Below are 22,412 nucleotides of genomic sequence, written 5' to 3'. Positions count from 1 at the left end.
TGAGGATTAGGCTTCAACATATAAATGTTGGAGGAACACAAACTATCAGTCCTTAGGATGTTTCCCAACTCTAATGTTGCAATATACAAGGCAAAGATCTTATGATTACCCAACTCTGGTTCATAAACTCCTGAAGAATCTGTCCAACTACAATGAATAAATATGGTTCCTCCAGATTGCTAGATTGAATATTTTTGACATGAACTCAGAAGCTCTTCTTAGATTTTTTTTTTAACCTCCTAGAAGCTGGTTTAATTTCTTTCAGTTCAGTGCCTTGCATGGAGCCATATAGATTTGGAGCTTTGGGGAGGTTTTTGGTGATGTTTGCAGATCTAATGTGTAATGATGACAGCAGTAGACAAAACGTAGAATTCAGAGCAGCACTGACTAAGAATGAGGCAGGGCTGAAGAGTAAAGTTATACATATTAGCTTTTGCCTTAGGCTCTATTTCTTTTTTGAATCTCAGAACTGGGATAGAAGAAGAATATCCCCCAGCCCTTCTTTTATAGAGAAGGAAACAGGGACTGAGAGTGATTAGGTCCACCTGAGGGCATATGTGATGAAGCTGGGACAACTACTCAACTGCCCTGTAACATAGTGATTAGCTTCCTAGTGGTTTCCAGTGTACTTCATTGGAAAATGTTATGAAGGTTACTATAGGCTGCCCTTTCCATCCATTGGTATTGAACAAGATGCCAAATATTTTACAGATTTAAAAAATTACATCTTTTCTCATGATCCCCTCCTTGGGTTTCTCAGAGAATTTCTGACTCTGTGCTGTGTAGTCCTGATCATAAGTGTTTCTAGGAGCCTGTGTGTGATCAGCTAATTATAACTTAATAGAGAGTAGCCACAACATCATGGCACAATCTCTCATTACTCTCAGCAACAAAATTGTCTCCATTCAGTCCTCACAACTTACATTTAGAGTGGTAATGTTTTTCTTCCATCCTCACTGCAAAGCGGGTTCTAGGTCAGCAGTGTGTTCAAATCAAGAAAATATCGTTAGTCTACCCAAAAGTGCTTGGCTTCCATTTCCCCATGATTTGTTAGCTGTGCATCAAACAAGTGCCCCATGTATCTAATGCTGATCAAAGAGAATGACAAGATAAGATAGCTTTTGTGTGAGGCCTGACCCAGAGCTGAACAGCTGAGACCTAAGATGCTTGTCTCCTTCAAGAGTTTGAGCTGGGCTGGGCGCGGTGGCTCACACCTGTAATCCCAGCACCTTGGGAGACCGAGGCGGGTAGATCACAAGGTCAGGAGTTGGAGACCATCCTGGCCAATATGGTGAAACCCCGTCTCTACTAAAAATACAAAAATTAGCTGGGTGTGGTGGCAGGCGCCTGTAGTCCCAGCTACTCGGGAGACTGAGGCAGGAGAATTGCTTGAACCCGGGAGGCAGAGGTTGCAGTGAGCCAAGATTGTGCCACTGCACTCCAGCCTGGGCAACAGAGCGAGACTCCGTCTCAAAAACAAACAAATAAATAAACAAATAGTATGAGCTCTTTAGTGGCAGAGCTCGGGCCATAGTTCCTCTGAGCTTGTTTTCTCATCTGCAGAACTTGGATACTGGTAATACCCCCACCCAGTAGCCCACCCTACTGGGCTGTGGTAGACATCACGTGAGTGCAGTGTGAAAGTATTTTGTAAGGTATATGTCTACGTTGAGGTATTTATTGCTTTTTAACTTATGATATTCCCCTGGGCCTTCATATTTTATTAGGATTTGATATATACTAGATTTCTAGTCTATTTCCACAAATGCTGCTTTCTGTCCTGCAATTAAATTGTCTTAGTAGCACAGGGAATGAATTAGCTCTGGCTGGAAGTGGAAAATTTGAGAATATTGATTCTCTCAAGTATCAAGGAAATTTAACTTCCTTTATAGGATTGCTTCTATAAATGAAATCAGAAACTCTTGTATTTTTCAGAATGCATTTTAATGGTATGCCATCAGCTAAAAAGCAAAAATATGTGAAAGTTTATAGAGTTTTGACATGTTGTTTATGTTTAAAAGTCTGAAAACATTGTCAAAATTTATGTGTTGAACTCCAGGTCCCCATGAAATCATGGGCTCCATAGCTGAACGAGTTCTTAAGGAGATCTATTTTATTGTGCTCTGCAGAGCAGAATGTACACAGTAATAAGTCCAGCTCAACTGCTTGCTTTATACAGAAATCAGACATTCAGGCAAGAAAGCAAAGTGCTTTAATCATTAAGCACTTACAAAAAGGATTATAACTACCTCCGGGAGTCCAAGAATTTAGAATTATTCTCTATTCCCTCCCACGTGTGTTCGACTAATATAACACGCCAGTTCCTAGGAGGATTTTTCTGTCTATTTTTCTGTTGCTGTTTTTATCAAGGTCTGGGTTTTTCACCCGGGTCATTGTGAGCTCTTGACAGGCTCCTGTGGCTACCACCGCCTCCAGCTTGCAGATGTGCAGAGGGCTCCCTTTGTGTCTCATTCTCCTTTCCCCTGTGACCACTGCACCCTGAGCAGACCAGAATTACATCTCCTACAGCAGGGTTTCTCCTCAGTGATGCTGGTGATGACTTTAAAAACCACTCTCCTTTGTTTCATATTTTAGGGACACAGCGGGTCAGGAAAGATTCCGAACAATCACGACAGCGTACTACAGAGGAGCCATGGTGAGTGTGTTGTAGGGTTTTGTAACTCTTCAGGTAGAAGTAAAGCATGAATGTTTGTTTGCCAAGATTATAGGATTCAAGCTGGAGTCTAGTACAATGGAGAAAAATACAATTTATGATGGGGAAACAAGACATTTAAAGGGTTTTTTGGTTGTGTTTAGCAACTGTATACTTTGCCAGTGGTCTTCATCACAATAATCAGGTGATTAACTTATAGATGTTCTAGAACTCCTCCACACATTCTGATATGATTCTATATTTTCATTATTTTTCCTTTTATTAATACCTTATGGCAATCTTAGCAAACCACAAGCCCTATGACTAAGTATTCCTTTCTTATACTGTCTTGTCATTCAGCCCTGCCACCATTATCTCTTACCTCACCACCTCCACAACATCCACTGCTGTGGCTCATGTCTCTGTCATCCCCCTGACCACATTCTGCCAGCTGGCCGGAAAGAATCTGGTGAATCTTGACTACCAAGTTCTTTGCTGAATCCAGGCATTTTTCCTTGCTGTCATAACTTTGTCACTTGTTATGTTCTATCCTAAGATGTTTCATCTATTCAGTGCACTTTTATTGCTTTTTGGCTCTGGGCAGTGTGATGCTAGGAGTACAGTGGTGAGTAAGGCAGCTTGAAAGCCGCCTTACTTCCATGAGCTGTGCTTAACCATGCCTAGAATGTCAGGTTCAGACCACGGCTTTATCTCTGGTGTTTAGGCCTAAGCCAAGCACAAGTTGGAGTCTTGAACTATGATGAAATCCAGTATGCTCAGAGAGTCTGACGGTTGAACAACTGAGATCGTGAACCCCAACTGGTAGATTGTAGGGTACCAGCTGCCATCATTCCCAACTCATTGCTTAAAAGATTCTTGTATTCCTGGAGTGGTGCTAGGGTGACAGAGCTGAAGGGGTGATAGCTGTCCCCACGCCTCCAGGAAGATGTGGTCTGAACCCACAGATCCCCTCACTGACATGCTGCCCTTCGTCCTCCACCACCACTCACTCTCCAGTGTTGGAGTAGCATCATAACTCATCCCCACAAGAAGAGTAGGGATTTCTTTTTAAAGCGGAAGTGTACCACTAACCATTTTATGTGTATTTGTTCCGCACACTCCACCCTATAATACTTTTAAGATTGTAAAGGGTCATCGTTTTAATAAAAATAGCTGCCAGCCACTCTCTATTTTGCTTAGACTGGAATCAAAGGGAAGGGGCTTATTATATGTGCCAGGAAGACATTTGTTTGTCGTTTGTTTGTTTCCCCCAGGAAGGAATTTTAGGGATAAAAAGAACATCATAACAGGGATGATTTGGAATAGTTTACAGGTAATTCTGATTAGAGGCATCTTAGACACACATGCCTTTCTGTTGAGTAGTTTTTTGCATGCTAGGAATGATGTGCTGACACCATTTGCATGCTCATTTTCACTGGAGGGTGGGCAGGGGCACTTAGAATATGAGAGTAAATGTTTTGCTTGAATGTCTGGCTGTAGTCCATTGTATGAAGAAAGAGGGCATGGAAATATATTAAATAATATATTTAGATTTGAGGATTGTCTTTTAATTTATTTACTGCCTAGTCTTTCCTCACATTACTTCAGATAATTAGAAATTGTTGCTATTCTAAAGAGTATTATTTTCCACATTTTGAAGGTAGAGATTTCTGTCTTTGTTCTCCTGTATACAATGCCAGTATCTGACACGTAGTAGAGGCTCAATAAATGCTTGCTAAAGGGGTGAATCGGTGGGATATTTTAGATCTAGAAACCATCTTAGATAAATCTTCAGGAAATCCTGCTGTGCCTGAGTCTTGGATCTCTCAAGTCATCTGTTCCAGTGGGTTGCGGGGCCCCCATTTTCAGCAAGTAGTGGTTATGGCAGGTTTAGTTTGGTTGATTCAGGTATGTGGCATGTTGACAAGCACTATACTGGAGTCTGTCACCATGTCACTTCAAACACATCAGCAGCATTCATAGGCATAGCAGTGATCCTGATGGACATTTGGGCTTTGGGGAAAAACAGGACCATATCATTACATTATTAACATTTCTCATAGACCAACACCATCTTCTGAATTCTTAGGAAGCTGTTCTTCTTGTAGATATATACTAGATACATAAAGTTTTAACTGATACACTTGAATTTGTATTTCTAACTGATTCATAATCTTATTAGCTTAAAAACATAAGAAATAGGTGAATGATTTCTGCTATTGAAACTAAAGATATAAATTAATGATAACTGCCATTTGTTGAGTCCAAGCTATGTCCCAGACTCTAGGTGAAGTAGTTTACACATATCTCAGTAGATCCTCAAAACGATCTAGCATGGAAGAAGTATTGTCCTCATTCTGTAAATGAGGTCATGGAGACTGAGAGGAATAAAATAATGTCTACAGGATCTCCCAGTTAATATGTGCTGGAGTCTGAGTTAGGAGCCTCAGACTCTAGAGCTTGTGTTCATAACACCACACCATGTTCACACTTTCTGTGCTAACCAGTGAAATGAAACTTCATGATGAAATGGCACGTATGATCTGGGTTGTTCACACAGTCCAAAGAATGGTAGAGCTAGGGCAATAATTTGGGTAATTTTAATATTGTAGGCAGCCAAACACATTGCATCAGGAATTATGCAGAATCCACTTTGATTTATTTTTATTGTGGTAAAATATACATAATAGAACATTTACCATTTTGACGATTTTAAAATGTATAGTTCTCTACTTTGACCTTTTTTTTTTTTTTTTTTTGAGACAGAGTTTCACTCTTGTTGCCCAGGCTGGAGTGCAATGGCACGATCTCGGCTCACTGCAACCTCCACCTCCCAGGTTCAAGTGATTCTCCTGCCTCAGCCTCCCAAGTAGCTGAGATTACAGGCATGCACCACCACGCTCAGCTAATTTTGTATTTTTAATAGAGACAGGGTTTCACCATGTTGGCCAGGCTGGTCTCGAACTCCCGACCTCAGGTGATCCACCTGCCTTGGCCTCCCAAAGTGCTGGGGATTATAGGCGTGAGCCACCACGCCCAGGCTGACCTTTATAAATAAAATTATTTACATTGAGACAATTGTAAAATCGCCTTTCCAGCATGTAACCGAAGTGAAGCATTTGTATTTGAGGCTAGAGGAAGGGAGGATAGAGGAGTTGTTTGTCATTTAAACAATAATGTATGTTTTTCTGGTTGCAAAAAGGATACATATACTATAGGAAACTTTGAAAATCCCAAGAAATCATCTAAAATCCCACTACTCTGAGAGATATATTCTGTTAACATTTAATTTCCTGTATTCTTTGTCTATATGTATGTGTGTGTTTTATATGATATATATTTATTTATGTTTATATTTTATATTTACTTACAAAGTTGGAAGCCAGACCTGGAAGGACTTCCCCCTACCATACTAAGGAATTTTAATTTAAATTTGAGTGTAATGGAGAGGTGCTAAAGAGATTTGATCAATGAAGTGATAGCTCTAGTGCCCTTATGGAAAGTGGATTAGAGGAGGCTAAGAATGAAAGCAGGGAAGCTGGATGTGGTTGCTCATGCCCAGAATCTCAGCAGCTCAGGAGGCGGAGGTGGGAGGACTGCTTGAGTTCAGAAGTTTGAGGCCAGCCTGGGCAACATAGCGAGACCTCGTCTCTTAAAAAAAAACAAGAAAGAAAAAAAAAGAATGAAATTCATCAGGGAAATCAATTAAAGATGATGGGAATCCAGGTAAAGACTAATTTGTGAGAATCTGAATAAGGCTGTGTGTGTGATAGGTAAGATTCTGGAATATTTAGGACATTGGGTCTCCAGGACTTAGTGACTGATTGGCTATAGCAAAGAAGACAGCTCCCACATGTGTGCTTGGACTGGCTGACTGGGTTGTATTACTTTCACCAAAATGGTAATACAGGGACAAATAGAAGATTCAAAGGAGACAAGACAACCTCATGTTTTACTTTGTTGAGTTTGCCGTGATCACAGGGGGTATCTATTGGCCAATGTCCAGACAGTGGTCTCTCGAGTACCCCAGCCTAGCCCTTCAGCCTCAGCTTGTGCCCTCCACCCATTAGATCTGTGCAGCCTTGCAGAGCTGACTTTCTTTCACTCAATCCAGTGGTCTCTGATTCAACATCAGTAAGAGATTTACAATGTTTCTGCCATTTGCCAGGTACCTGGGCTTCCCCTCTTCACCCTAGCTCCTAGTTCTTTGCCTAGTTTATGTCTACTAAGATCCCCGGCTTTGGCTTTAATGTCATTTCCTCAGGGAAGCCTCCCCTGCCCACTCCAGCCCCTCAACCAGATTCAATTACATCCCTAGCATATGAGCTCCCCGTGCATCTTCATAGCAATTGTCAAAATTATGATTAGTTGTATAGATATTGGTTCATTGTCTGTTGTCTTTGCTAGCCATCTACAAGAGGAAGAGACCTTTTCTATCTTGTTCATTGCTAGTAGCATCTGGTATAGTATCAGGCACACAGTAGGTGCTCACTAAATATTTGTGTAGTAGATGGACAGGTGAGTAGTTCTAGCACTTAGTACAGAAGTGTGGTCTGGGGATATAGATTTTGCAATAGCATACCGGTGTTAGTTTAAACATTTGGAAGGTAAACCTTTTAGAGATACCAGACATGGACCGGGCGCAGTGGCTCACGCCTGTAATCCCAGCACTTTGGGAGACTGAGGTGGGCGGATCACAAGGTCAGGAGATCGAGACTATCCTGGCTAATATGGTGAAACCCCGTCTCTACTAAAAATACAAAAACTTAGCCGGGCGTGGTGGCGGGCACCTGTAGTCCCAGCTACTCGGGAGGCTGAGGCAGGAGAATGGTGTGAACCTGGGAGGCAGAGCTTGCAGAGAGCGGAGATCGTGCCCCTGCACTCCAGCCTGGGTGACAGAGGGAGACTGTCTCAAAAGAAAAAAGAAAGAAAGAAAGATATATCAGACATGGAGTCTTTAAAAATATGACGAGAATGCCTTTCATTAAACCAGTATAACAAATACATTGGATTTTAAGTGTCTGTGATGTACTTAGATAAATAGTGACAACCTATTTTTTGATCAACATATATAAAAAATAATTTTAAATCAGTGTAGTCTCAATCTTAGTAGAACAGTAGGAAGCAAGATAGTTTCTACTTGGAATAAACAAGTGCACAATGGAAGTGACGAACTCTTACTCCCAGTGTTATCTGTGTTTTGACTGAACACTCAGCCCAGTTGGTGCTGATTGTTTTCATGTTAGGCCAGGTGGAAAGGGTGTCTCACCTTTACCACAATCACCAGTTCGTTAAAGGTTAACAGTGAAAATGTTAACAGGGTTTTTGTTTACATGGTGAGACCAGTGGAATAATGTATTTATTGATTTTTGTTTCTCTGTACTTTTCAAATTTATTATGAATCCTTTTGTAAAGGGAAAAATGGACAAACAAAAGGTTTCTGGAGGGTAGGAGTACATTGACATTATATACTATAACTTTAAATATATAAAGTACTAAATAAAGGTCTTTTTCCCCATTACAGGGCATTATGCTGGTCTATGACATCACAAATGAAAAATCCTTTGACAATATTAAAAATTGGATCAGAAACATTGAAGAGGTATGTGCGGAAAGAGAATGGTGACATTGGAGAAGAGTCCTGCTGGGTGCTTTTAAAAGGCTCCTCTGTCTCTGCAAGGCAGCTGAGCTGCTTAGAAGCAGGGCATGGGCAGGTTGGGCCTTCTCTCTCTGAAGAGCTCCATAAATCTCTGGTGCTGCCAGTCTGACTACGGGGGCATAGGGGAACAGAGAAATAATGTCACAAGATTTTAAGTTTGGGCCAGATATGGGAAATAATTTAATCCTAGATCACATTTTACACATGAATAACAGACCAGAAAGAAATGATTTGCCTGTGCTCATACAGCCTTTAAAAAGAAGAGCCAGGATTAAAACATCTGGTTCCCAACTTCTATCCCACCATGCTGTTTGGCTAGCAACAGTATCTCTTTACCCTGGCAACTTTTTACCCTTCTGACATTTTCTCTATCTTAGATATTTGAAGATTGTTTTAATCCCAGGATAATTGGTATTAAGATTTTTTAATGTCTTTGTCACTTAAGAAAGAAATCTGACTGATACAATTTTGTACACGTTTCTATTAACTTAGATGAATTTCTTTTTAAAATAGTTCAGAATCCAGAATGCCTTCTCCACTCGTTCACTCAGTACCAAGTTTTTGTCCTTCTTTGACCCAAATATTTGGAAATTTTGTCATTAGATCACCGTAAGCTTTATTTGTGTGTGTTCCACCTTCTTTCCAAACCTCAGGAAGAAGGTTTGCACAGGCTCTGTGAGGGCTCTTGTGCTGTAGCTTTGCCCCTCCTCCCATCTTTAAACTTTTCTCTGAATTAGGCCTTGTGTGAGTGAAAGATTATTTGTCTTATTAAATTCATGTGTTTCTGACAAGTTGGATTTGTCTAGTAAGTAATGGGTTTTTCTCAGGCTGTTTTTATAGCATGCTATTTTCTCCCTGCAGCATGCCTCTTCCGATGTTGAAAGAATGATCCTGGGTAACAAATGTGATATGAATGACAAAAGACAAGTGTCAAAAGAAAGAGGGGAGAAGGTAAATGTGAATGGAATGAATAAAGGTTGGATTCTACTCACATTAAGCATTTCTTTTCTTCATATTGTTTAATTATTGATTTAAGTTTTTTTTTTAATCTGTGTTTTAATCCTTTTAAATTGGATATCAACAACAAAGAGATGTAATCCATACTTGAATGGTGTGAATTAGTATTCGAGATCCAGCTCCCTATACTGTGTGGTCATGACTCATTCCTAAAGAATTTGCTAATGTTTTCTGGGAGATACAAATTGGTCCTTTCTCAGATTCCTGCAGCTTAGAGTTCAGGCTGTTTCTTCCAGATCTGTGTGAAAATGCCCAGTTTTGAAGCTAAAGTAATTCATTCTTTTTTTAAAAAAAGTTACAGGGTAGGTGAAGTTTCAACAGGAATCATTTTCCAATTCATTTTTTCCCCTAAGAATATTTTACTATACATTAGCTTTAGGTTTTATGGATAAATTCCTTGTAATTGATCAAGCTATGGATGTCATTTATATGTTGTTTATGGGCATTTCTCTCTTTTGTGTCCTCCTGTAAAGCAAAAGGATATTTTGTGCACATATTTACTTCTGTGGCAGATTCTAAATTGACTTAGAAGCTTCACTTTTTAAGTCTTGGAATTTTGCTTTAGCCTTTAAAAAAATTATATATGCAAATTGAATTTTCTTTTTTCTTTCTTTTTTTTTTTTTTTGGTTTTTTTTTTTTGAGACAGAGTCTTGCTCTGTCTCCCAGGCTGGAGTGCAGTGGTGTATTCTCAGTTCACTGCAACCTCTGCCTCCTGGGTTCAAGCAATTCTTATGCCTCAGCCTCCAAGAAGCTGGGATTATAGGCATGTGCCACCACACCCGGCTAGTTTTTGTATTTTTAGTAGAAACGGGGTTTTGCCATGCTGGCCAGGCTCGTCTTGAACTCCCGGCCTCAAGCAGTCCACCTGCCTCGGCCTCCCAAAGTGCTGGGGTTACAGGTGTGAGCCACCATGCCTGGCCACATTTTGTTTTTCAATTTGACTGTGAACTTTTGCTAAAGACTTTTTTCCCCTAAAAACATTTACTTAATTTTAGCATTGTAAATAAACTAAGAACTTTTTGAGGAATATATGAGAGTTCAATTTGTCTTAATAGAAATCAAAGCTTGAATACTTTAGTATTTAAATTTTTGTTCAGTTCTGGACTCATTTATTAAAAGTAATTAAGGCCTGGCACGATGGCTCACACCTGTAATCCCAGCACTTTGAGAGGCCAAGGTGGGCGGATCACGAGGTCAGGAGTTCAAAACCAGCCTGACCAACATGGTGAAACCCTGTCTCTACTAAAAATACAAAAATTAGCTGGGCATGGTGGCACGCACCTGTAATCCCCGCTACTCAGGAGGCTGAGGCAGAAGAATCGCTTGAACCCGGGAGGCGGAGGTTGCAGTGAGCTGAGAGAGTGCCACTGCACTCCAGCCTGGGCAACAGAGTGACACTCTGTCTCAAAAAAAAAAACAAGGGTAATTAAAAGTCAGTATAGGTTTTTGTTTTTTATTTGAGACGGAGTTTCACTCTTGTCATCCAGGCTGGAATGCAATTGCACGATCTGGGCCCACTACAACCTCCAGCTCCCTGGTTCAAGCGATTCTCTTGTCTCAGCCTCCCAAGTAGCTGGGATTATAGACGCCCGCCGCCACACCTGGCTAATTTTTGTATTTTTAGTAGAGACCGGGTTTCGCCATGTGCCATCCTGGTCTCTACCTCCTGACCTCAGGTGATCCGCCCGCCTCGACCTCCCAAAGTGCTGAGATTACTGGCGCGAGCCACTGCGCCTGGTCAGTATAGTAAAGTTGGAGAATTATACTTTGGGAGCAGATAAAAGGAGTGAATGAATCCCAGGCTAATGGTAGTTTTACCAGTGGAGGATCTTGACTACAAAGTCATCCAGGTTCTTGGCATTTTGAGCAAAGAACTGGACAAAACGCACAAACAAAACAATGAAAGAATGAAGACAAAAAAAGCACAGAATTATCGAAATGAAAGTATACTCCACAGAGTGGGAGTGGGCTTGAGCAAGCAGCTTGAGCACTGGTTACAGAATTTTCTGAGGTTTAAATACCCTCTAGAAATTTCCCATGGGTTACTTCGTTCACACCCTACATAAATGAAGTAGTGGCCCATGACCAGTCTGATTGGTTGCAGAAGGTGACCAATCAGAGGATGAAATGAAGTTACAAAGTTATGCCCTGCGCAGACGTCTGATTGGTTGTGGGAGAGAACCAATCAGAGGTACTTTCCATTTTTAATCTGTGAGTCAGAAAACGGGAGGAGGTTGCAAAGGGAATAACCCCTGTACTTGTGTTACTTGGGCGTGGAAGACTGGGGTTTTTCTTTTGATTTAGTTATAGGAAGTCAGTATGAATTGGTTTTAGGTTCCCTGCCAACAGACCCTATTCTCCTACCTCAGGAGATATTTATCCTATATTAGAGAACTAAAAGTACAAAAAAAGAAAAAAAGAGAAGTACTTAAATTATTATTATTATTTTATTTTATTTATTTATTTATTTTGAGACAGAGTCTTGCTCTGTCACCCGGGCTGGAGTGCAGTGACGTGATCTCCACTCGCTCCAACCTCCGCCTCCTGGATTCAAGCAATTCTCCTGCCTCAGCCTCCCGAGTAGCTGGGACTACAGGCGCGTGCCACCACGCCTGTCTAATTTTTTATGTTTTCAGTAGAGACGGGGTTTCATCGTGTTAGCCAGGAGGGTCTCGATCTCTTGACCTCGTGATCCACCTGCCTCGGCCTCCCAAAGTGCGTGAGCCACCACGCCCGGCCTTAAAGTATGTTTTAAATGGAAGTTGTGCCATCTTTCTTATGATGATTAAGTTAAATTATTAAATTCCGAATACAGTAGAAGAAAACAAAGAAATTTGAGAACCACAGGAGTTCTGAAATAGATACCCTACCTTTGAGACTTTGAAAAACCTAAGAAATATAAATGCATTATATGTTCGAGCATCTTTTGCTAAATTTAAATATTTCTGTTTGCCTTTCAGCTAGCAATTGACTATGGGATTAAATTCTTGGAGACAAGCGCAAAATCCAGTGCAAATGTAGAAGAGGTAAGAAGGAAACGTTTGGTGACTTGTTACAGAGCAGCACAGGTGCTTAGGGGCCTGTGTTCAAGCAGCTCTCAAAGCTTTGGTATTTTCTGACCTAGTGAATGCCTTTTGTTGACCCAACTCCACTTTGTAGGCTTTTGTGCTTCTAATTTTTTTTTTTTTTTTTTTTTTTTTGAGATGGTGTCTCGCTCTGTTGCCAGGCTGCAATGCAGTGGCATGATCTCAGCTCACTGCAACCTCTGCCTCCCAGGTTCAAGCGATTCTCCTGTGTCAGCCTCCTGAGTAGCTGGTGCTACAGGTGTGCACCACCACACCCAGCTAATTTTTGTATTTTTAGTAGAAACAGGGTTTCATCATGTTGGCCAGGATGGTCTCGATCTCTTGACCTCGTGATCCACTCGCCTTGGCCTCCCAAAGTGCCGGGATTACAGGCGTGAGCCACCACAACTGGCTGCTTCTGATTTTTACGCAGATACTGGTTGTTGAATTTCTAGCACGTAGCCTCCACGTGGGTTAATTAGATTGCACAGTTAAGATTCACAGAATAGAATGTGGAAGTTCAGTTTTACCCTTTGTTTGGGCAGCTGGAAATCCTTGACTAGAAGACCAACCAGTGTCCTGTGCTCATTCATGTCATTCTGTATGCCTGCAGCAGAAGAGTTAAATCACTTTCAAGGCTGTACTCTCTCAAGGGAAAATTAAGCTGTTAGTTTATAGGACACATTTCTTTAGTGTACACATTTGAGGTAGATTAAGCACAATAAATTGTAACAGTGGCATTTAGTAGAAATAAGAAAGTGTGTTTATCAGGGAGTAGCGTTAATAAATTTTCATTAAGATAGCTGTTAAGGAAAACCAAACCATCTAAAGTCTTAGGAGAATACGTTTTCTTCAATACCTAACGTAGATGACCAGTTGATGGGTGCAGCAAACCACCATGGCACGTGTATACCTATGTAACAAACCTGCACATTCTGCACATGTATACCAGAACTTAAAGGGTAAAAAAAAAAAAAAAAAAAATAGGTTTTCTTCACCAAGAGAACTGTTGATATTTTCTTTTTTAAAAAACATTTTTTCAACTGATCATAAAAATAATACATGTAATTTACTGTAATTTACATGTGATATGTATTAATACATGTAATTAATCATACTGATAGTCTCATAAACATTTAATTTCCTAGGTTACTCATTGTTCATCATAACATGATGGTTAAAAATCGAGACCTACATGACTTTATTAGCCAGTGGACACTGATCAGAACTTTTTCTTTGTTTTAAATAATATAACAGTTATTTGTTTAGGTTGGCCGATGGGTGTTAGGAAACAGGAAGCCTCTACTGATTTATTTACACAAGCTTAGATAAGCAGAAAAATGCTTCCCTCTGCTTGCTACAAAAGAATTTCCCGCCATCAGAAATAATCCAAGTTAAAAATGGGCAAAAGATCTGAATAGACATTTCTCAAAAGAGGACAAACAAATGGCCAACAGGTATATGAAAAAATGGCGACATCACTAGTCACCGGGGCAATGCATATCAAAACTACAGTGAGCTATCATCTCACCCCAATTAAAATGGCTTTTATCAAAGAGATAGGCAATAACAAATGCTGGAAAGGATGTAGAGAAAGGGGAACCCTCATATATTGTGGGTAGGAATGTAAATTAGTACAGCCACTATGGAGAACAATCAAAAAACTAAAAATAGAACTGCCATATGATCTAGCAGTCTCACTACTGGATATTTACCCAAAAGACAGAAATCAGTATATCAACCTAAGTGTCCATCAGTGGATGAACGGATAAAGAAAATGTGGTATGGGCCAGGCACGGTGGCTCACGCCTTTAATCCCAGCACCTTGGGAGGCCGAGGTGGGCAGATCACGAGGTCGGGAGATCGAGACCATCCTGGCTAACACGGTGAAACCCCGTCTCTACTAAAAATACAAAAAATTAGCCGGGCATGGTGGTGGGCACCTGTAGTCCAAGCTACTCGGGAGGCTGAGGCAGGAGAATGGTGTGAACCCGGGAGGCGGAGCTTGCCGTGAGCGGAGATTGTGCCACTGCACCCAGCCTGGGCAACAGAGCGAGACTCCGTCTAAAAAATAAATAAATAAATAATAATGTGGTATGTATATGCAATGGAATACTATTCAGCAATAAAAAGGAATGAAATCCTATAATTTGCAACAGTATGGATAGAGCTCCCTGAACTGGGAGTTGCCTGAGCTGCTTATTCTAGCCAGGCATACAGATGGTAACAAATTTTACCAGAGCTTTAAATCAGTGTAGTTAGACTCATAGGTGACGAGTTTGACAGTGAGACACTGACAATGAGTAATAATAGTAGTTGTCATATTTATTTGATTAGATTGGAAATAATCCTTGTCGTGAACAGTTTTTGGGGATCAGTAGTGTTGGGAACAGAGGCTGATTTAACAGTGGGTTTAGCATGGGGACAAATGGAGAATCTTTAATAGTTCTTGGCTTCATAGAAAAAGAGATGATGGGTTTAAAAAATGCTTGGTTTGTATCAAGAGACATTATGGATAAATTAATCACTAAGATTAATCAGATTTGCCCTGCTTCTATTTGAACTGACTTCCACAGTGGGGAGTTTAGCCGAGAGCTCCAGCAACTGTTGGGATTTTGAAGTGTTAAGACACGGAAAATTATACATATTCAGCTATAACAGTGAGAGCAATTTGAAAGAAAAGGTCAGAAATAAAAAGTAGAGTTTTTTGTGAAGACATATTTTAGAGCTATAGGGTAATACATAATGATTCACTCATTAAACTAGATATTTAGCATCTCCTAGATCAGCACTGTGCCCTGCTCTAGGGAAGTTAGGTAGCTTAGACAGAGCTTGTGGCCTGTTTTTGGTGTACTGAGGAAGTTACTCGTGATTCAACAAGGGTGTTATTGTGAGAGATATTATGTCACATGAAGAAAATGTTTGATGAATGAATGATAGTTTGATAACATTAGAAAATGTTTATGATACAATCTCAAAAGAGTAAACACATGCATACTATGATTACAATTGTTACTTTCTTAATGTTAAAACTTTAAAGTGGTATATTTATAGTGAAATAATGAAAAATTCTGTATTTCTGTTTTAAAATAAGTCAGGCATCGTGGCTCACACCTGCAGTCCTAGCTACTCAGGAGAGACTAAGGTGGGAGGATTGCTTGAGCCCAGGAGTTCCAATCCAGCCAGGGCAACATAGCAAGACCCCATCTCTGAGGTGGGGGGAATATATATATATATATATAGTGAATATATAATAATGAAAATGTTTTGTTTTACCTATAGGCATTTTTTACACTTGCACGAGATATAATGACAAAACTCAACAGAAAAATGGTTTGTATCACTTATAATTTTTATTTCCATTATGCTCTCTATTTGGCATTTGATGAAAAGGATAGGTCTAATTATAAGATATTCACATTAAACTCATTTTTTTCCCTGACTCAGATACTCATTTGGTTGAACTCTGATTCTTAGTTCTATATGTTTAGGATTCTTATTTCTGAACTGCAGCTGTTTCATATCTTTCATCTGGCTGTTTAAGTGATCTTGAAATTGAGTTTTGACCAGAATAATAAAAACAGTAATGGCACAAATTCGATTTTTGCCATAAAATTATCCAGTTCAGTTTTCATGTGACAGATATTTATATCTATGTAGCTATGCTTTTGAAGTTGCTAAAGTGTGCTTAAATTTGAAATCATTAAGACAACCTTGAAAGTTTGTTTTATGCTGAGTCCTGAGTATAATTGCATACCTTATACTACTAGCTCTTCTTACCTCTAACAGAATTGCCTATGCCAGTATCTTAACATTGTTTCCATCATTACCTTTGAAACTTTGCACTCTATTGGAACTGGAAATAGAAGCTTCCTATCTAATACATTATTGATATAAAAGCTGCTGTTTTAAGGGCATTTTCCTCCTTTTAATTCACCATTTCCAAATAAAAAGACAACATTGGTGCTTAACTAGTTCCCGTTCTAATAAAATACTCTAGTGAATACACATGTCACTAGAATACACATTTCACATGGTGTGGTTAGTTATTTTTATTTTTTAGGTAACTGAGGTCAAACCATGAAACTTTTATTTCCTTGGTAACTTTATCTTCTATTTTTTAGAATGACAGCAATTCAGCAGGAGCAGGTGGACCAGTGAAAATAACAGAAAACCGATCAAAGAAGACCAGTTTCTTTCGTTGCTCGCTACTTTGATGAACTCTTTCTGAGAGACTGCAGCACACCTAGAGGGCCCTTTCCTGCTTCTCTGAAAGCACAGGTCACCCAGCCTCAGAATCACACCTCCCGGCTGCTGCTGAGAGCACCACTGAACTTAGACCTCTCAACACAGAATGCCAAGTGGATTCCAGCCTCATGGCCTAGCAAAAGAACAGGCTGCTTTTTTCAAACATGGAAGCAATGAAGTGGAGACACATGCAGGACCTAACTCGTTTTTTCCTTGTTTTAGTACCTGTTACAGAAGTTATCTTTCTTTTTTACTTTGCACATCAGTGTTAGCCTTTCCCTATTTCAGCACAATCTTAGACTCATGTTTGCACACTTTTGTGTCGTGAAGTTCTAGACAAAATTGTACGTGTGGCAATGTTAAAAGCAGAGCATTTACGGCAGAGGTTAATATACTAAAAGGGTATTTGGTCTGGTTCATATGGTCAAATATTACTGCCTTGGTAGCATTTATTTAAGGGCTTTTTCTTAAATAATCATTAAAGTCATTAAAAAATTTTACTGAAATGCCCATCTAGTCATCAAAGGCCACAGTTTCTTTATTTCTTCAGATTGTTAAGAGCTTTGCTCCTTCCTGACCTGTTTGCCAGAGTCTGGGTAGCTGAATGAATCACTTTTTAAAATGATTACCTCTGCCTAATCTATAGAAACTGCATTTGGAAATCACCATAATCTCATTTTTCCCTGGGGTTTGTATTTGCTATTCTTTTCCATGTTTGACTTACTGTAATCACTCAGTTACCTAAAACTAGTAACACATTCGAACATTATTATCTGTTTCTATTTGTGAACTTGTTGAGCTGAAATTTTACGTGGGCTGAGAGATAGACCATTTAGGGTTTTAGTCCAGCGTCTAACTGTGATTCTGTCAATAAGGATATGTAATAGATTTTTTCTTAGGTTCACTCCTTAGCTGGCTGGTTTAGTTGTAATACCAAATTCCTGCCATAACCCCTGTCTACAAAAGTTAGGTTTAGATTTTAGTTTGTGGAAAGCTTACCTATATAAAGACAGATTAACTTGTTGATATAAATTTAATAGAGCTAGCTCTTGGTAATGGTGAAAATAATGACTTTTGGTTGGTTTTATTTGGGAGGTATTTTTAGAAATAAAAGTACTTAGATCTAGTGTAGCCTCTAGGAAAAGTCTTGCCTTTTCATTAGAGAAAACAGGACCAAGGTTTCAGTTTTCAAACAGCTGTTGTTGAATGTGTAGAACCCAGTTCCATCTGTTTTGGTTCATTGTTACAGAACTTAGTCTAGTCATCTGGGCTAAAGCCGACCAAAAGCTTAGTTGCCTTTCTCAGCAAACACTGGTACTGGTATACTTGTGTAGATAAAACCATCATAAGGTATTTAGTGTTAACTTATGTGCTAAATTCAGATCACTATGTCATTGCTGTTACTCTAGCCTTCAGTGTCATAACGCAGAGGGGGGATAATACCGAGGGGATGAGGGAAATGAATTCTGTTAATAATTATTCTTCCTGGTATGCCTGTTTTGCTTCACAAAGGCTACTATCATGCTGGATAGTTAAGAACAGGAGATGGCAGTGGAAAGGGATTGCTTGTTACCACAGAGAATTCTCTTCAAATTAAGATATGTCTTTAGAATGCTTGGACCAGTCGATCTTTCGTACTTACTTGAAAATAAAGGAACAATTTAGCAGCTGCAAATATGCCCAAGCTATTTTTGATACACTAAACTTATTGTTGACAAATTTCAGCCTCCGTAATTTTTTTTTGTAATTACCTATAGGCTTAAAAGTCATTCATTGCTCTTCTAGTATAATTAGTAGTTCCGTGATTGAAAGTTTATTGTAATTCTACTATCTTCAAATTAGATACATTTTCAAAAGGAAAAAATAATTTTTTAGAAACATCTTATATTGACTATTTCCTGAAAAAAATTCCAAGCAGTTAAGCTTTCTGGATGGTAACAAAGTACCTTCTAAAAGATAAGTGCTATGACACCATGTATGAATGTAATTCTCTTAGTAATTTACCTCTGACTATTTGGTGTCTTAATGCTTTGGTTTATATAATCTCAGGGGTTGTCTGCAAACCAAAACTGACATATTCTGTGGTTAGCTTTTATTACTTTTTTTTTTTTTTTAACAGAATGCTTTGCTTTGGTTCTATTTCTTCTTTCTTCTTTTGTCTTATGTGGAATAACTAGTCTCCATGAACTTCACTTGAAAGAGCCTGTGAAAGTTAGATGAGTCTAAAAGTGCTCTTTGAAGTAGCAGCAAACTGGGAGTATATGCTCTGTTATATAGAAATAAATTGTCCTTGCTATTTTCTTACATTTAGCTTTGCTAAATTGTATATACATTGAGCTAAGACCTTAGGTAATTCACTTTCTGCATGATAAAATGACCCAATAAATATTCCACTTTGCTTAATAATGTACATACAGTGCATTATTTTTTCTATTTGTAGATGAATTCAATGACAGATAATTGTCTGTTCCCTGCTGAAACGGAAGAAATCTAGTTTTTTGTGGACATTTTTGCGGTCTTACAGATAAGGTACATGAAGAGTTTTGCAGCAGTATTAGTGGTTCCGTGGCTGCACTCTATTATCATGTGTAAATTTTTGACAATGATTGGACTAGACCTTTTCAAATAGAGTCTGAGCCTGTCAGACAGTGGAAATGTGCTGTAACTAAGTAGCATGTAAATCAGTTGATTGTAAAATGTTTCACTGGGAACTTATTTTAGCTATATTTTACTTGGAGAGACTATGATACAATAATCTACCTGTGCATCAGTTAGTGGGTGCTGCAGGGTTTCTTACTATTTACATAAACATTTTGTGCAGTCTTTGTTACAAATTTTCAGAAGACTATACTCTTTACTTTGAAGGACTATTTTTTAATTATACCTCATTTAGCTAACTAGTATTCTAATACCTGGTAGAAAAACAGTGAGCCAGCTTTTAAGCATCTAACAAAATTTAGACTCTATGTTTTGTTTTGAACTGAAGACATCATTGGGAAAGGTAGGAAATATTAGTTTAGAATAGAGCATACATGTCATATCCAGTAGCATAAAAAAAGTATTATCTCCCTGTCTCCATTAATAAATTTAGCTGTGCAATATAGGTGCGTTTTTGCAGAAGTTTCTAAGTAAGAGATTATAACTCCATTTTACAGGTTCTGAATGCTGAGAGTCTATATTAAGGCTTATAAAGTTTTTCCTGTGGTCAGTAAGTGATAGATTTAAGCAGACATTCTTTTCAAGTTCATGACTTAGATTCCTTTACAAATGTAGTTCTCAGTCTTTAAAGATGAGCTTCTAAGCTGAAGATTTGAAAACCACATTTCATTATGTTGGTTTACTTACCGTAAATTTTAAGCACTCATTTCTGCAATCAGGTTTCTTATAATTTTTTTTTTTTTTTAAACAGAAGAGACATTCTTTTTTCCTTGTTACATCCAAAGGGCGCACAGGAGTGGTTGGAAAGGAATGTCTAAAAATGAAATCCCTTGATACAGAGGGACCCAGACGGACAGGACATGCTAAAAGAATTTCAAATTCTAGCACGACTTTAGAGTAGAATCAGTCATTTTTTTAGACTAATAAAATTAATGACTATCATGTTCACTCTGAAAAAAATCTAAATGAAATGTACAGAAATAAAACTTAGCAAACAATTATTCTAGGGATATTTTCAGATTTTACTTCATTTCTTGAAATGCGTGTGCCATATGCAATTGCATTTCTTGTGCCAAGAAACTAATAGAACTTATTTCACTTTCTTACCTTTTCTTAAAATGTGAATTTAGTTATTATAGTTCAATTTTATGACCTTACAGATGGGTTTTATTTTGTTTGCAGCTGACACTGCAGTTCCTTTCATGCAAAATACCATAAACTGTTTGATGAAAATCATGCCCCTAATGGAAACTCTCTAGTTTTTCCATATAATTATCCTACTGTACATGTTTAAACATATTTTATTTTTACTCCAATGGCTTAATGTGAAAAGCTCCTGCAGATAAGTGGACCTGTCATGTGGTTAATCTTGTTTAAGCCAGTTCATTAACTGTGTACTGATACTGATGCTGTGTTTTTTTTAAATGGATTTTATTCCAGGTGAACTTTTTTTTTATAATAATGTTCGTCTAAAATAAAAACTACGTAATGAAAATGAAAATGCTAATGGCTCTCTGAAATGGACTGCACATTTTAAAAATGTTTCTGCAAATTTGGACCAGACGCAGTGGCTCACGCCTGTGGTCCCAGCACTTTGGGAGGCTGGGGTGGGTGGATCACTTGAGGTCGGGAATTCAAAACTAACCTGGCCAGCATGGTGAGACACCGATCTCTACTACAAAATTACAAAATACAAAAATTAGCCGAGCATGGCAGGACACACCTGTGGTCCCGGCTGCTCAGGAGGCTGAGGTGGAAGAATTGCTTGGACTTGGGAGGTGGAGGTTGCCATGAGCTGGGATTGGGCCATTGCACTCCAGCCTACACAGTGGAGTGAGACCTGTTTCACAAAAATAAATAAATAAATAAATAAAATTTAAAATGTTTCTGCAAATTTGATAGGTATATGACTCAAACCATGGCAGACTTAAGATATTTTAGCAAACTTTATATCTGACCCAGAATTGTTTAAAGATCTAGAAAAATAGCCAGCTCCCCTGTTCCTGTTCATCATACTTAGCTCAGCATACACTAAGGTTATTCTGTTGTAGAACCTGTAGCTTTAAATGGATCACCCTTCCTTTCTTAGACCTTGCAAATTTAGTTTCTGTTGTTGTGTTTTCACTTGAAAATAATTTGTTTTGTGGTGCTTTTTTTTTTTTTTTTTTTTTTTTAATTATATGGAGCCCCACTCTGTTGCCCAGGCTGGAGTGTAGTGGCACAATCCCGACTCACTGCAACCTCTGCCTCCCAGGTTCAAGCAATTCTCTTGCCTCAGCCTCCCAAGTAGCTGAGATTATAGGCACACACCACCATGCCCAGCTAATTTTGTATTTTTAGTAGAGATGGGGTTTTGCCATTTTGGCTAGGCTGGTCTTGAACTCCTGACCTCAGGTGATCGGCCCGCCTTGGTCTCCCAAAGTGCTGGGATTACAGGCGTGAGCCACCATGCCCAGCCTTATGGTGTTTTTGAGACAAGGTCTACTCTGTTACCCAGGCTGGAGTGCAGTGGTGTGATCATGGCTCACTGTGGCCTCTACTTCCCAGGTTCAGGTGATCCTCCCACCTCAGCCTCCTGAGTAGCTGGGACTACAGGCACTACCTAACTCAGCTAATTTTTTTTTTTTTTTTTTTTTTTTTTTTTTTGGTAGAGACAGGGTTTCACTATGTTGCCCAGCCTGATCTCCAACTCCTGGGCTCAAGTGATGCTCTCACCATGGCCTCCCAAAGTACTGGGATTACAGGCATGAGCCACCACGCCCAGACGGAAAGAACCAATTTGATGGCACCAGCATTGTCGATACTCTCCTACTTTGTTTGCACATGTTCCCAGTCTCAGCCTTTCCCATTCATCCCACAGCCATTTCAGACCTTCACTGTTCTTCTCAAGCTTCCTACCTTTTCCCTGTCCCTCTTCACGGACTGATCTTTCACCTCCCTCCTTCCAGAGGAAAGCATCAGTCAGGAAACACGTTAGCCTCCTCTCCCTCCCTAACCTACAGGCCACCTTCATCCTCACCTCCTTCCTCTTGGTCTCAGAGGCATTCTTACCCCAGGCTCTTCTCTCTGCCCCTTCTCTGAATTCATCCTCCCACTACTATCCTGCCTTTC

The 22,412-nt window shown here is 39.3% G+C and overlaps 1 protein-coding gene across 1 annotated transcript in view; it reads left to right on the top strand.

Annotated features, from left to right (window-relative positions):
* LOC105488949 (RAB8B, member RAS oncogene family) overlaps positions 1-18,573 on the top strand; it is a 76,728-nt gene extending 58,155 nt beyond the window's left edge. The window contains exons 3-8 of the mRNA XM_011753488.3: positions 2,596-2,656; positions 8,178-8,255; positions 9,174-9,263; positions 12,291-12,356; positions 15,678-15,728; positions 16,520-18,573. Coding sequence (XP_011751790.2) covers positions 2,596-2,656; positions 8,178-8,255; positions 9,174-9,263; positions 12,291-12,356; positions 15,678-15,728; positions 16,520-16,612 — 439 coding nt within the window. The 3' untranslated portion in view covers positions 16,613-18,573. The remainder of the gene's footprint in view (positions 1-2,595; positions 2,657-8,177; positions 8,256-9,173; positions 9,264-12,290; positions 12,357-15,677; positions 15,729-16,519) is intronic.
* Positions 18,574-22,412: the final 3,839 nt, after the last annotated feature.

The sequence above is a fragment of the Macaca nemestrina genome, chromosome 7 (genome assembly GCF_043159975.1).
Source record: "Macaca nemestrina isolate mMacNem1 chromosome 7, mMacNem.hap1, whole genome shotgun sequence".
Lineage (NCBI taxonomy): Eukaryota > Metazoa > Chordata > Mammalia > Primates > Cercopithecidae > Macaca > Macaca nemestrina.
This window is presented reverse-complemented; position numbering and strand designations above follow the sequence as displayed.